Source organism: Armigeres subalbatus, chromosome 1 (assembly GCF_024139115.2).
Source record: "Armigeres subalbatus isolate Guangzhou_Male chromosome 1, GZ_Asu_2, whole genome shotgun sequence".
Classification (NCBI taxonomy): Eukaryota; Metazoa; Arthropoda; class Insecta; order Diptera; family Culicidae; genus Armigeres; species Armigeres subalbatus.
The window spans coordinates 172,524,234-172,539,682 of NC_085139.1; the positions used below are offsets into that span (position 1 = coordinate 172,524,234).

The window sequence follows — 15,449 nt, forward strand, 5'->3', positions numbered from 1 at the left end:
GTTCCAGATCTCCTAATCGCACCCTCGAGTGCAATGTCGAACAACTAGTTTGAAATTTAAATTCATTTTGATACATTTAAAGTTACAAACAATGTTAACATTTTGTCTGCAGTCCGAAAATTTTATTTTCAGTCCTCAAATGTTGCATGTATCAGTCTAATAAGTTTTGCTGGACATTATCTTTCTCAGCGCATCTATTAAGTTTCGGCAGCAAAATAAAAAAAAAATGAGAAAATTGCCAATCCAGAATTCAGGGTAAAAGCAATACATTAATATAAAATTTCCCTCAGACCGTATTATGCTCTTGTACTGTGCGGTTGTCTTTTCTCTTTGCTGAAGGAAGTTTTTAATACTACCCGAAGCTATTTTGATTTCAACAGTGCTTCTAAGCGCTATTTGTACCTATTGTTCACGTTACGATCATTGCTTGGACCCGTGTATTCGTTTTACGTAGGACCAGTTTGTGGAAGTAAAATTCCGACAAGCGCAAGCAGTGGTAATTCTGCAAGGACACAGTTCTGGAAAAAAAAACCTCTTAGAAGGTCACGGCAGGCTTGTAAAATGTCATCTGCATGTCATTTGACTAATGTGTTCATAACTTTTTTTAGAAGAAAAATTTACTTCATATTTTTAGATGTACTCATAACGCTTGAGTAGGGCTATATTTTTGTTCAAGGATACATTGCTCTAAATATAACATATGAGGCTGGAGAGTGAAAACTTTCCAAAATGTCACGTGTCATTTGACATAATGTCATTTGAATGACATTTTGCCTCCCACGCCCCAGATTACATATTTACAGCAATGCCTTGTTAGACAAAGTTGTAGGCACATTTAAGGGCTATAAGTTCGACATACCTCAGGAGCCGATAGCTAACTTCTGAACAAGTTCTGGAAAAAATAAACAAACGAATGCAAATGACATTTTACAACACTGGTCACGTGTCTACGCTCAGCAATGATCATTAACTAAAACAAGAGGAAGGGGGAGTCTCTGAGATCTCCACTTCCTTCTAAGAAACAAGGTTTCAAAACCGTCCTGCCAAAGTGCGGAAAAAATAGAAGGAGGCTGGAGACTTCAGATATTCCTTCTAACTCTAATATTCAAAATAATTCTTCTCCTATCGAACTAAGCAATCAGTTCGATTTTATTAATAATGAAATTGAGCAAATCGAATCTACCTCTAGCCCAGGTGATTCGATCCATGCGAAAAAGCAAAGGATTCCGCCAATTGTGGTATCTGTTGCCGAGTTTTCTGGCTTTAGGAATGAGATTTTGAGTAACCTTCAGGGGATCAAGGTTTCATTTCAGATTTCCAGGAAGGGTGACTGCCGCGTTTCACCGGGAGCCTTTGACGATCGCAAACCTCTTCTTCAGTATTTAACTGAGAAACGGCATAAATTCTTCACATACGACGACAAAACTGAGCGCTTGTTCAAAGTCGTCTTGAAAGGTCTCTCCAGTGATGATAAATCACTGGATGAGAATCAAATTGAAATGTCTCAATTACTTGAATTTTCACCAGTCCAAGTGATTAAGATGACGAAGAAATCACGCTCTGGTTCTTCCCAGAAAGGTATTTCTCAAGAATTTTATTTATTTCACTTCATTTTGATCCCTTATTAGACAGAGTTTCGGAATGTTCTACAAACTTTCTCGTAATACCGAACTCTACACCTTTTCAGAAAAAAAAAAATTAACTATTTATGTTTTTGGAAAGAAAATTTTCATCTCACTTCTAGGCGGATTCATCATCCAACTCATTACATCGAAAGATGCGCCTTTGCGCGTCTAAAAACTTTGATCGTGAATTCGACGAAATCGAGCACTGGATGCATCCGCAGGAGCAAGCAGCTCTCAAGTCAGATTTTTTTCGCAATATTTATACTTTTGAGTGGTTGCTGATTATGATTGAAAAAGCACATTATTGAAGAAGCGTTCTACGCACAGCTGGAGCAGACATACGATGGATGCCCACTGCGGGACGTTAAAATCGTCATCGGTGACATGAACGCACAGGTAGGAAGGGAGGAAATGTATAGACCGGTCATCGGACCGGATAGTCTGCACACCGTATCGAATGACAACGGCCAACGATGCATAAACTTCGCAGCCTCCCGCGGAATGGTAGTCCGAAGCACCTTCTTTCCCCGCAAAAATATCCACAAGGCCACATGGAGATCACCTAACCAAGAGACGGAAAACCAAATCGATCACGTTCTAATCGACGGTAAATTCTTCTCCGACATCACGAATGTCCGCACTTACCGCAGTGCGAATATTGAATCCGACCACTACCTCGTTGCAGTATGCCTGCGCTCAAAACTCTCGACGGTGTACAACACGCGCCGAAGTCGGACGCCGCGGCTTAACATTGGGCGGCTACAAGACGGTAGACTAGCCCAAGAATACGCGCAGCAGCTGGAAGTGGCACTTCCAACGGAAGAGCAGCTAGGCGCAGCGTCTCTTGAAGATGGCTGGAGAGATATTCGATCCGCCATTGGTAGCACCGCAACCGCTGCACTAGGCACGGTGCCCCCGGATCAGAGAAACGACTGGTATGACGGCGAATGTGAGCAGTTAGTGGAAGAGAAGAATGCAGCATGGGCGAGATTGCTGCAACACCGCACGAGGGCGAACGAGGCACGATATAAACAGGCGCGGAACAGACAAAACTCGATTTTCCGGAGGAAAAGCGCCAGCAGGAAGATCGAGACCGTGAAGAAACGGAGCAACTGTACCGCGCTAATAACACACGAAAGTTCTATGAGAAGTTAAACCGTTCACGTAAGGGCCACGTGCCACAGCCTGATATGTGTAAGGACATAAACGGGAACCTTCTTACGAACGAGCGTGAGGTGATCCAAAGATGGCGGCAGCACTACGAAGAACACCTGAATGGCGATGTGGCAGACGAAGATGGCGGTATGGTGATGGACCTGGGAGAACGCGCGCAGGACATAATTCTACCGGCTCCGGATCTCCAGGAAATCCAGGAGGAGATTGGCCGGCGGAAGCACAACAAAGCCCTCGGGTTGACCAACTACCAGGAGAGCTATTTAACCACGGTGGTGAGGCACTGGCTAGAGCGCTGCACTGGGTCATTACCAAGATTTGGGAGGAGGAAGTTTTGCCGCAGGAGTGGATGGAAGGTGTCGTGTGTCCCATCTACAAAAGGGCGATAAGCTGGATTGTAGCAACTACCGCGCAATCACATTGCTGAACGCCGCCTACAAGGTACTCTCCCAAATTTTATGCCGTCGACTAGCACCAACTGCAAGGGAGTTCGTGGGGCAGTACCAGGCGGGTTTTATGGGCGAACGCTCCACCACGGACCAGGTGTTCGCCATTCGCCAAGTACTGCAGAAATGCCGCGAATACAACGTGCCCACACATCATCTATTCATCGACTTCAAAGCCGCATATGATACAATCGATCGGGACCAGCTATGGCAGCTAATGCACGAACACGGTTTTCCGGATAAACTGACACGGTTGATCAAAGCGACGATGGATCGGGTGATGTGCGTAGTTCGAGTTTCAGGGGCATTCTCGAGTCCCTTCGAAACCCGCAGAGGGTTACGGCAAGGTGATGGTCTTTCGTGTTTGCTATTCAACATCGCTTTGGAAGGGGTAATACGAAGAGCAGGGATTAACACGAGTGGTACAATTTTCAATAAGTCCGTCCAGCTATTTGGTTTCGCCGACGACATAGATATTATGGCACGTAACTTTGAGAAGATGGAGGAAGCCTACATCAGACTGAAGAGGGAAGCTAAGCGGATCGGACTAGTCATCAACACGTCGAAGACGAAGTACATGATAGGCAGAGGTTCAAGAGAAGACAATGTGAGCCACCCACCGCGAGTTTGCATCGGTGGTGACGAAATCGAGGTGGTAGAAGAATTTGTGTACTTGGGCTCACTGGTGACTGCCGAAAATGACACCAGCAGAGAAATTCGGAGACGCATAGTGGCTGGAAATCGTACGTACTTTGGACTCCGCAAGACGCTCCGATCGAATAGAGTTCGCCGCCGTACCAAACTGACAATCTACAAAACGCTAATTAGACCGGTAGTCCTCTACGGACACGAGACCTGGACGATGCTCGTGGAGGACCAACGCGCACTTGGAGTTTTCGAAAGGAAAGTGCTGCGTACCATCTATGGTGGGGTGCAGATGGCGGACGGTACGTGGAGGAGGCGAATGAACCACGAATTGCATCAGCTGTTGGGAGAACCATCCATCGTTCACACCGCGAAAATCGGACGACTGCGATGGGCCGGGCACGTAGCCAGAATGTCGGACAGTAACCCGGTGAAAATGGTTCTCGACAACGATCCGACGGGCACAAGAAGGCGAGGTGCGCAGCGGGCAAGGTGGATCGATCAGGTGGAAGATGACTTGCGGACCCTCCGTAGACTGCGTGGTTGGCGACGTGTAGCCATGGACCGAGCCGAATGGAGAAGACTCTTATATACCGCACAGGCCACTTCGGCCTTAGTCTGAATAAATAATAAAATAATAATTATTGAAAATAAATCGGTTCTCGTTGGGACCGCTGTTATATTCGGAAGAAAGTAAAAGGGTTGTACTATGCCTGTCTGTAGCAAATTCATGGCATCCAGTGCAATTTCCTCGCAAGACTTTTAGACTAAAATTTGATGGCGTCAGTATCGGTCCGAGTGGGAAAGTTGATCCGAGATGAATTCTCTTTAAAGCATAAAAAATAATCGCTTGGCGATGGTAGAGTCTGTAGCGTTCACAACGATATATTTACATAACGCTACAAGTAACTTCGCAACTAAAGGTTTTTCGTAGTTTACGTCGGGCGGTCTTGTCTTGTACACAACCTTTCTGATTATTGAATATGTTTTTTAATAGATAATGATCGAAACAATTGATGATCAAAGTCACCTCAATAGATTCTTTTGAACCTTTCAAATCTCCTGAATTGGATGGCGTTTTTCCAGCACAAAATACAAACAAGTAAAACTTTATTAGTACCAATTCTTGAAAATCTTTACAAATCTAGCTTTTTACTAAGTTACATTCCTTACGCATGGAGGCAAGTGCGGGTTGTTTTTATCAAAAGCAAATAAGAAAGATATGTCTTCACCAAAGTCTTTTAGACCAATTAGTCTATCATCAGTTTTTCTAAAAATAATGGAGAAACTTATTGCTGAACACATCAAAATTGTAGTTCTTCAGAACAAACCATTGACTAGAGCACAATTTGCTTACCAACCAGCCCTAGCAGCGCAATCCAACCTGATTTGGTTGCAGCAACTTAAATATGACCGAAATTAGTTGTATATGGGTAACAGAAACTCCAGTACAACATGTGTATTGCTCGGGAGGTAGGTTAACAATTACGTAAGTCAACTTCACTTGTTACAAAAATAGAAAAATCCTTCTCAGAAAAGGAACTGCAACATTCATTGATATTGAAAGTGCCTTCGATAACTCACCTTTCACATCTTTTCAAAATGCTATGAGGCATCATGGTTTTCCCAAGGACTTAATTGAATGGACTAAAGAGATGCTATCTAAAAGAGAAATATCGACCAGTCTCGGAGAATCAACAGTAAAAGTAACAGCTATAAAGGGCTGTCCACAAGGAGGAGTGCTCTCCCCTCTACTTTGGTCTCTAGTCGTAGATGATCTTCTTTCAAACAAAGCATTATGGTTTTGAAGTTATTGGATTTGCTGATGACATTGTTATCATAGTCCGTGGTAAATTTGATAAAATTGTCTTCTAGAGAATGCAAATTGCATTGAATTACACACTGTCATGGTGCAAAGATGAAAGACTGAATTTAAATCCTACAAAAACAACAATATTCCTTATATATATAGCATAGCATAGTTACGGTGTACTTCGTAGATCGGACACTAGTGATACTCATGTTTTTCTTTTGAAATCCTTAGTCAGATTGATATCAGAAATCAAGGTGAGTGTGGTCCTTGATTTCAATCTAGGATAAAAATCACAAAAGCACGAGGATTACTACTGGCCACGCCCATCTTCACCGTAACTTGAGAGAAGAAGGAAGTGTTGATGTAGTACTTACTTAACGAGCGGCCCCCGACTCAGCGACACCCTCATAAGTACCACGGAGTTGGATATTGGGGAAGGTATTCGTTGGGTCATGATTTGCCTGAAGCTGACAATGTGACCTTGGTAGATCTTACACCGTACCACACCACGCAAAGGTGTCTACCCAGCGTTACGGGGGATAAATCCTACAAAAACAACAATAGTTCCTTTTACTAGGAAACGCAAACTTAATTCTTCGACGCTTTTCTTAGGTGAGACAAATTTATCATTGTCTTTCGATACAAAATACTTAGGAGTAATACTAGACAGCAAACTCTACTGGAATAAGCATATAGAACAGCAAATTGTAAAGGCAAGAAATGCTTTCTGGATATGTAAACGAACTTTTGGCAAAAAATGGGGATTAAAACCGAAAATGATACACTGGATGTATTCGGCCATAGTTAAACCCAAAATCTTGTATGCGTCACTTGTTTGGTGGCCAAGAACACAACACAGTACGACTCAAGTTACACTTGGTAAACTGCAAAGGATTGCCACCTTATCTATCACAGGAGCAGTACAAAGCACTCCATCTAAAGCTTTAGATGCAATTATTGAAGGCATTGAAGTCAAATACTTATAATGCAATGCTTGTGTGGGAATGCTGCAAGCTACTGCAGCTAATTTCCTATCGCTATGAGGTTAATCTATATTGGGTTCCTGGCCATTGCGGAATAGAAGGAAACGAAATAGCAGACCAGCTAGCAAAATGTGGATCTAGCAGACAGTTTATTGGACCCGAACCTTTCATCAGTCTATCACTTTGTGCTTTTAAAATCTTCAGAAACTGGGAAAAAGTACAGATACAGAATAACTGGAAAAAATCTATTAGATTTCCGGCAGTCAAAACGATTTATTAGTCCAAATGCTTCCAGTACATTACGACAACTTAGCCTAAGGAAACATGATTCAAGATTTGATAACAGGTCACTGTCCTTATAAATATCACCTAAAAATCATTGGACAGCTCCAAGACGACGTATGTCGCTTTTGCAGATTCGAGAGTGAAAGCTCTGAACACTTGTTATGCAACTGTGTTGCAATTTTTCACAAACGGCTCAAATTTCTTAACAAATGTATACCCTGGGAATAATGGGCTATCCCTCCCATTAAAGTAATACATTTCATTCGAAATGCTATTCCTGAATGGGAAAATGCCCGTGAATGTAAAGGTGATCACTCCCATAGTGATTTATCAATACAGTATTAAGGCATATAAAAAAGAGGATAAGTCACAATAGATCTAAATACTGGTCGCAGTGGTAATAAAGTCCCAACAAAAAAAGAACAACATCCCGTTCTAAATGTTGCAGTCTTCTTCTTCTTCTTCTTCTTTAATGGCTCTACATTCCAACTGGAACTTGGCCTGCTTTTTCAACTTAGTATTATATTCGCATTTACTCAGTTATTAATGCCCGCCATCATGCTTTTCAATGCCCGCCATTGCATGAGTACAATGTATCTTGTGTGGCAAGTACAATGGATACACTATGACCAGGGTGTCGAGAAAGTTTTCAACCCGAAAACATCCTAGACCGGACCGAGAATCGAACTCGCCATCTCCGGATTGGCAATCCTACGCCTTTGCTCGCAAGGCTACTGGAGACTGTTGCAGTACTTGTTTTAAAAATATGAAAAAAGTAAAAAAACAATAAAAAAATGAAAAATGTTTCCCCGGATTGCGGTACATAGGGAAACTGCTCCTTGAATTCATACCATGTACCCAAATCAATACCATTCGAAAACAAAGAATCGGCGCGAAAATTGTTTCATTTCTCATTTTTGTGATTTTTTTCAGCAGTGAGCACGCCGGATTACAATAAAACACGACACAAAAGAAGATGTGAGAGATGGAAAGCGTTGAAGTAGAGGAAAAGCTAATATCTTTGTACAAAGGTGTCAATTATTCAACTTGTTCAATTGTTTTAAGAAATATTGCCAAAGTACATTTGCATGACAGTTGTTATATCTATAGTTGAAGCATGATAGTTTAATTGAACTACACTGGATTTTGTTTTTACACGATTTACATTTTCTCAATTTTCCACTCATCCTAAATGTTTAACGTATATTAATTGTCATGTGATTTTTCTTTGATTTATTCTAGATTTTTTGAAACATGTTGCGAAGAGATTGGTGGCAAATTGAAGTCACACGATCAAAAATACGAGCGAAAAAAAATCGTGTAAAAATAAAATCCTGTGTACATATAAAAACTTCATGTAATGCCATGCTCATTTGATTCCTCATTCATTTTTATACTGGTGGGGTACATTAGCACTAAGGCTATGGCATAGCTAGTTGACTCCAAACTCCAAATCATAGATAAAGAAAAGAAAAAGGCACTTACTTACCCCTTCCGGCGTCCGTGCGGTAGGAAGGAGAATCCGGATCGTGACGCTGTGGATCAGGTGCTGTATTCTGAGGATGCACCATACTGATGACCCGTGGAATTTCTGGAAATGTCAGATCATGTTTAGTTCAATTGAAGCTAACGCTAGATTTTATGTTTCTAATTACTTATGCAAGGAGCGATGTGCGATCGACTTTGTTGATATCCACGGGCACATCGGTTGCAGGTTAATCCTGTCACTCCATCTTTACAGGGGCATTGCCCAGTGGTGTGATTACACGTTTTACCGGATGATCCTATGGGATGGCAATCACATGCTAGATTTAGAAGAAAAGAAAATTAAATAAAATACGTTAGATTTAAATTTGTGCAAACATGTATAGTGATGATGTTCATGTGAAGCCAGAAAAAATAAATTAATTTATGCGACTCTATTTGGATTCGACATGTATCAATTATTAGAATTCCTGACCTAATAGTTTTGATTTCTTGGTTGTTAAGATAATACATTGATAGAGTTATGAAGATACTATTTTGTTGATATCATGGTGATTTAGGGGCGAAAATATAGAATTTCACGCAGATTATCCCATCTTTGCAAGCAAAAGAAATTGTCTAATTTGTAATGTAATTTGCACACATATTGTCGCGTGTATACAATTATCATCAAGCAACCCATCATTCGAATCGAGTTGTTAAAAAAGCAGACCCTTTTGCCAGCTAGAACTAACTAAAATAAACGTCGTCCAATCCTCTAAATCCTCTAAAGAATATTGTGATACAAATCATCAGCTGTAATATCGCTGGCACTTTGTTCTGCCCGGCGGTGGCTGTTAAATTATAACAAATATTCAATTTCACATTTCTCAACAGGTTCTATCTTGCCACATGAATCTTCATGATTTCTTAAACGGAGAAAATTTTAAAGGCATTGTGAGGCATTTTATTACCAAGTGAGGTTTTCCTTGAAGTGCTACTTTCGAAAATGAAGCAAATAATTTTCTGCGAGACCGAGCGTGGAAGTGTGACACAAATTGTATTATCCTTGTGGGGGACATAATCGAGCTCACAAATTCACACATCGCCGTCCTCTGGTATTACCCACAGCACAGTGAAATTGTGTATGGTGAGGGGTGAGGTACATACAACATATTTCCTGCCGAAAATGTTCGATACCTACTACAGCATCCCCGGAGGTCAACATCTTACGTTGTTATCCCACTTGCCTTGCTTTTTTTTCCCCTGTGTGTAATGTACAGAAAAGCTGATATGTATAAAGAGGCGGCTGTTGGGGTTCGTTTATCAAATTTTCTCAATCTGCATACATAGGTCCTGCTTATGTCGGGCGAGGATAAAAGTTGATTCTCCCGGCATGTATCACATCTGCAGGTTTCATTCCCGTCGGACCCAATGGTGGAGAAAGATCGTAAAAGCACTTAAATAGTTGGAAAAGATTTATGCACAGGCTTACGGTCGCCATGGTTTGCTGTTGAAGCATCGGCTACTTAAAATGTCAGAAAATTGAATGCGATGGAATGTTTGTTATGGAAAAGTTTACAAAATTAATCTACTCATAACTAAGAAGAAGAAGAACCATCATTATGATTTAATGACATTAAACATTTGAATAATAAAAACTGCAATAATGTTTATTTTCGTTTGCATGTTGAAATTTGGCAAATGATTAGAGTTTTTTCTTACTTCTTCGAATCTCTTTGTATAAAGAAACACATACTCAATTGTATAAATAAAGATAAACCAAAGAGTTTTTTCTTACTTCTTCGAATCTCTTTGTATAATGAAACACATACTCAATTGTATAAATAAAGATAAACCAAATTTAATCCACCTAGCAGTGATGGTGTCTTTCTAGTGTATACCATCAATTCGCATGTAGTTGTACTCATTTTAGTGATTTGGGGTATTTTTCTATTGGTTTTATTTTTTTCAAAAGCGGAATCTTTTGAAAAAAATGTTTTGTTAATAACTCTGGGACGTAACGGCAGACCAAGTTTTTCTAAGTCTTAACCGGTTTTAGTGCAAAACATTGCTGTATTAAGGTCAAACCTGCCTCGCCACTCTCGTTTCCAAGAGCACCCTTTCGTCTTCTGGTACATTGCCGCTTCGCAACTTAGTGTTCATTGAGCAACTTCCACAGTTCTTAACTGCGAGGGATCTAAGCCATGTTACCATTTCTGCATTCGTATATCATGAGGCTAACACGATGATACTTTATTAAGAAAAAAAAGTTGAGTCAAGTACGAGACTCTGAAGACGACCTTACTGTTGAGGTCGAAATACGTATCTGTCAAGGTACAATCAAGTGGTGGAATTGAAAGGGATGGTACAAACTCATCTTATGACAAGAGAAGGGATTCTTTTATGCCCAGGGAAGTCGAGACAATTTCCAAACCGAAAATTGCCTAGACTGGCACGGGGAATCTAACCCAGCCACCCTCAGCATGGTCTTGCTTTGTAGCCGCGCATCTTACCGCACGGCTAAGAAGGGCCCCTTAATAATACAAAGGATTATTCTACAGCCATTTTAAATAAATGAAATTTAGAAATAAAAATCAAATTACCAGCTTGTAGTGTTTTCAAACATATGATTGCTTGGCGAAATGCGAATAAATACTTTTCACCAAGTTTCATTTTGGCATATTTATCAAAACCCTAATCTCATAATCGGCGATCCAACACGAGTGTGTGTTGTGATAAATCACTGAAAATATTGCAACTGTTCGTCATTGATATTAATCATAACACGTCATTTACTATCAAATTACCATTAAATCATTTTTCTTCTCCATCCGAAGTACTAACGGATGCTTTATCGTTCGGGCAGTTAGTTCAGACTAAGGCTACCGGTAAAAAAAGGGACGTCGCACGAAAGGTGAAGCAACAAGCAGCAGGGAAAAGTTGTTCAGTTCTCACTGCTGTGATGATGCAGTAGTGTGTCTGCCTTTCGCGTCATGTCAGAAAGTTCTGGAGCGGCGTGAGACTCATAAATCATCAAACATTTCTAGCCTTCTGTCTCGGTGGCCGGTAATCTGACAGAGGAGCACACGAGAAACAAAAGCGAAAATGTTGCCCGAGACACAAAACTAGTGGGGGGGATCCTGGAGGCTGATGCAATGATGGATGGATGTCTTGAGTAAATACTGGTTGTGTGGTGTATTTGCTGTTCAGCAATTGTAGTGGGCACTGAAGAAAATTGAGATCGTTGTTAGGATCATGATTTAAAGGTGACGGCTTGAAGTGAAACTATTAACGTGGAATTATTAATGGAAGGAAGTGCATGGCGTTGTCATGAGAGCGTTATGCATAATTGAAGATTGAAGGATATCGGAATATTTTGCAATCGCTTTCGAGTTAGTTTTTGCAGTTGATTCAAAAGTATAAGTTTCCTAATGTCGTTCCTGTTTGCGTGACTAACATCTAGGTAACTTCGACCTGGCAGCCTCGTTGTTCATTCAAACTACCGTAAGTTGCTCGAGCAGATTGGAAGTTGAAAAAGCTTTGAGCATAGAGCTTATGGCAAGGATATGACTGTCCTAATGTTCAACACGGCTACCCCGCTGTCTGGATTCTATCTGCCGAAAACTGCGGGCTTAGCTGAGAACATAGAGCCTGAACCGGAGGAATTAATCGATGAGGACAATGATCTTCCGCAGCAAAATAAAATTTCCTCAAAAAATTAGAAATTTTTTATAAACAATTAGGAAATTTTCAATAAAAAGTGATTTCCCCATGGCGCCTCTTGACCCACGTACCTATCTCCGGTATCAACCTATGTGTCCATCTACCCTTAGTGGAACTGTACCACGCACGCTGCCATTTGACCATTGAGGCCAACCTGACAGTCTTACGGATGCCTCTCGTGCCGCGCATTTCGAAGCACTCCATGTCTTCACCGATAACGATGTCAATAGGCATCATACCGGTGATGACGCAAAGTGCATCGTGCGACACGGTACGATACGCGCTCGCAACTCTTAGGCACATGAGCCTATACGTACTTTCTAACTTCGTTCTGTAGCAGTTAATACGCAGGGCCGTGCCCCAAGCTGGCCCCCATACCTCAGTATGGACAGAGCAACGCTAGCCAGAAGCTTGCGCTTGCTGGCATAAACCGCAGAGCTATTGGACATCATCCGGGACAATGCCACTATAGCTGTGGAGGCACGCTTGCAGGCGTAATTGACGTGGCTACCAAAGGTGAGCTTATCGTCGATTATTACCCCCAAGAGTTTGATTGAGCATTCAGAGGTGATCGTGCAGTTGCCTGCCCTTATCACCGCTTGCTGCTCCGACTTTCGGTTGTTAACAACAACCACCTCAGTCTTGTGGTGAGCCAGTTCTAACTTCCTGGAACTCATCCACTCCTCCACAATTGCGATCGAGTGGGCTGCAGTCAACTCCACCTCTTCGATCGATTCGCCGTAGACCTCCAGCGTAATATCGTCAGCGAAGCCGACGATTGCCACGCCCACCGGGAACTTCAACCTCAAGACACCGTCGTACATGACGTTCCATAACACCGGACCCAGTATGGAACCTTGCGGAACCCCTGAGGCTATGTCAACGCACTTCCGACCCGCCTATCACTATGGTGCTGCAGAAGTGTTTAGTAGATGGTAATTTTCCGGATACGTGGAAGATCCAGAAATTGGTGCTACTGCCGAAACCAGGAAAACCGCCGGGGAATCCAGCATCGTATAGGCCCATATGTCTGCTGAATACACTGGGGAAGCTTCTGGAAAGGGTTATCCTTAATAGGCTTACACAGTTCACGGAGGGTGAGACTGGCTTATCGGAAAAACAGTTCGGAATCCGTAAAGGCAGATCGACTGTGGATGCAATCAGGACAGTCATTGAAGATGCAGAGAAGGCGAGGAAGAAGAAGATGAGCGGCAATCGGTTCTGCGCGGTAGTGACGATTGACGTCAAAAACGCGTTCAATAGTGCCAGCTGGGAGGCCATCGCCGCAGCTCTGCATGGAATGTGAATCCCCGACTTCCTGTGTAAGATCTTTAGGAGCTACTTCCCGAACCGGATTCTGGTTTACGACACGAACTCGGGGCAGAAATCGATCAGGTTTACGGCGGGCGTTCCACAAGGGTCCATACTAGGCCCGACGTGGTGCTGATGCTGAAGTTGCCCATAGGTGTGAAGATTTACGGATTCGCGGATGATGTCGTCCTAACGATAACCGGTGAGTCACTGGAGGAGGTGGAAATGCTGGTGGCGGAAGCGACCGACGCAGTAGAAACCGGGATGAATGGAGTCAAGCTGCAGCTGGCTCATCACAAAACGGAAGTGATGCTGATCAGCAACTTCAAAGTTATCCAGGGGATGCAGATTACCATCTGAGGGCACGACATCCCGTCGATGCGGGCTCTGAGACATCTAGGTGTGATGATTGATGACCGGTTGAACTTTAACACCCACGTGTACTATTCCTGTGAAAAGGCGGCTAATATGATTAGGATCAAGCAAGGATCATGCCAAACGTCGGCGGTCCGAAAGGCAGCAGTAGGCGTCTTCTTGCGACAGTATCATCCTTCGATACTAAGGTACAAAGTTCCAGCCTGGGGAGCTGCGCTCAAGACGAAACGTAACCGGAGGAAGCTGAATAGCGTGTTTCGTCTAATGGCCATTCGAGTCGCGAGTGCGTACCGAACTATTTCGTCGGAGGCAGTTTGCGTTATCGCAGAGATGATTCCAATCTGCATAACCCTAGCAGAGGATATCGAGTGCTACCAACGGAGGGATTCCAGAAATGTGAGGATGGCGGTGAGACTGGACTCTATGGTGAAGTGGCAGCAGGAGTGGGACAATGCGAATAATGGAAGGTGGGCCCATCGGCTCATCCCCAATGTGTCGACGTGGGTAAACAGGGAGCATGGTGAGGTGAACTTTTACCTTACACAGTTCCTGTCCGTACACAGTTGTTTCCGCCAATATTTGCACCGGTGTGGCCATGCGTCATCGCCATTCTGTCCGGCGTGTATCAACGTAGAGGAGACTCGAGAGCACGTGATATTCGACTGCCCAAGGTTTGCGGAGGCACGTAGAAGAATGCCTGCCATAAGGGCGAATAACATCGCAGAGCGAATGTGTCGCGATGAAGGTACGTGGAATGCGGTAACCAGAGTCGTGACGCAAATACTGTCAGAGCTGCAGCGTCGATGGAGAAGGGACCAGCAAGTAAGCGTCGGTTTGGAGGGAAATCCAGCACAGTGAGCAGTGTTTGGTCTCGAGTCGTCGGGGCGCCAGCGAACCGGAAGTCTTCTGCCAACCGGAATCGTCGGACCGACCTCGGCACTCGAACCTCAAACCTGCTGAAGAAAGAAGAAAGAAGAAGGAAGTGCTTCGGGTATGTAGGGCACCGCCAGTTCAGACGTCATCCACCACCTGAACTGTCGGACCACCTCTGCAACCCGAAGACGAATTCGGCGAAATGCGCGAAAGCGTCCCCTGTGATAGCCGCCGGTAATCGGGGCACCATCAGTGCGGAAGTTTCCTTCACCGGAACTGGTGGACCACCCGCGACGCCGGGGGAAGTCAGGAGGATTCGAGTAAGGAAGTTTGTGGCACAACCGCCGAGGGATCGAGACAACGTAGCAGTGGATCTCAGCAAGCCAGTCGGCGAACTAGCCTAAGATAGGGGCCGAAATTTTAGAAGAGGTGCATGAGCACAGCCCCCCTGAAGTAGTCGCAGCATCCCGTGGTCCCGGGGGATCGAGGCAAGGAGGATAAGGGACCCGGTTTATCCGGGAGGCACATTTTTAGCAGGTCGAGAGGAGCCCATCCCTGTTCGCCTTCGAGCATAGTGTGGATGCTCGAGGTGTCTGTCGCGCAGATTTTTCCAAAGCCTTAAACCCTCGTAAAAAAAAAACATCACAGACATCACCTCAAATCGTCGAGTTGAGTCGATTGGTATATAACACTATGGGTCTCGAGCCTTCTATCAAAAGTTAGGTTTTGG

At 43.4% G+C, this 15,449-nt stretch overlaps 1 protein-coding gene across 2 annotated transcripts in view; it reads right to left on the bottom strand.

Moving 5' to 3' along the window:
- Positions 1-15,449, bottom strand: part of LOC134205534 (netrin-B) — a 219,727-nt gene that overhangs the window by 25,058 nt on the left and 179,220 nt on the right. Inside the window, exons 3-4 of one of the 2 annotated variants that reach the window (XM_062680827.1) lie at positions 8,626-8,775; positions 8,460-8,561 (exon numbers count right to left, since the gene is read on the bottom strand). In XM_062680827.1, the coding sequence (XP_062536811.1) occupies positions 8,460-8,561; positions 8,626-8,775 (252 nt within the window). Of the gene's footprint in view, positions 1-8,455; positions 8,562-8,625; positions 8,776-15,449 lie in introns of both variants that reach the window. The other variant, XM_062680828.1, reaches the window with a different exon arrangement.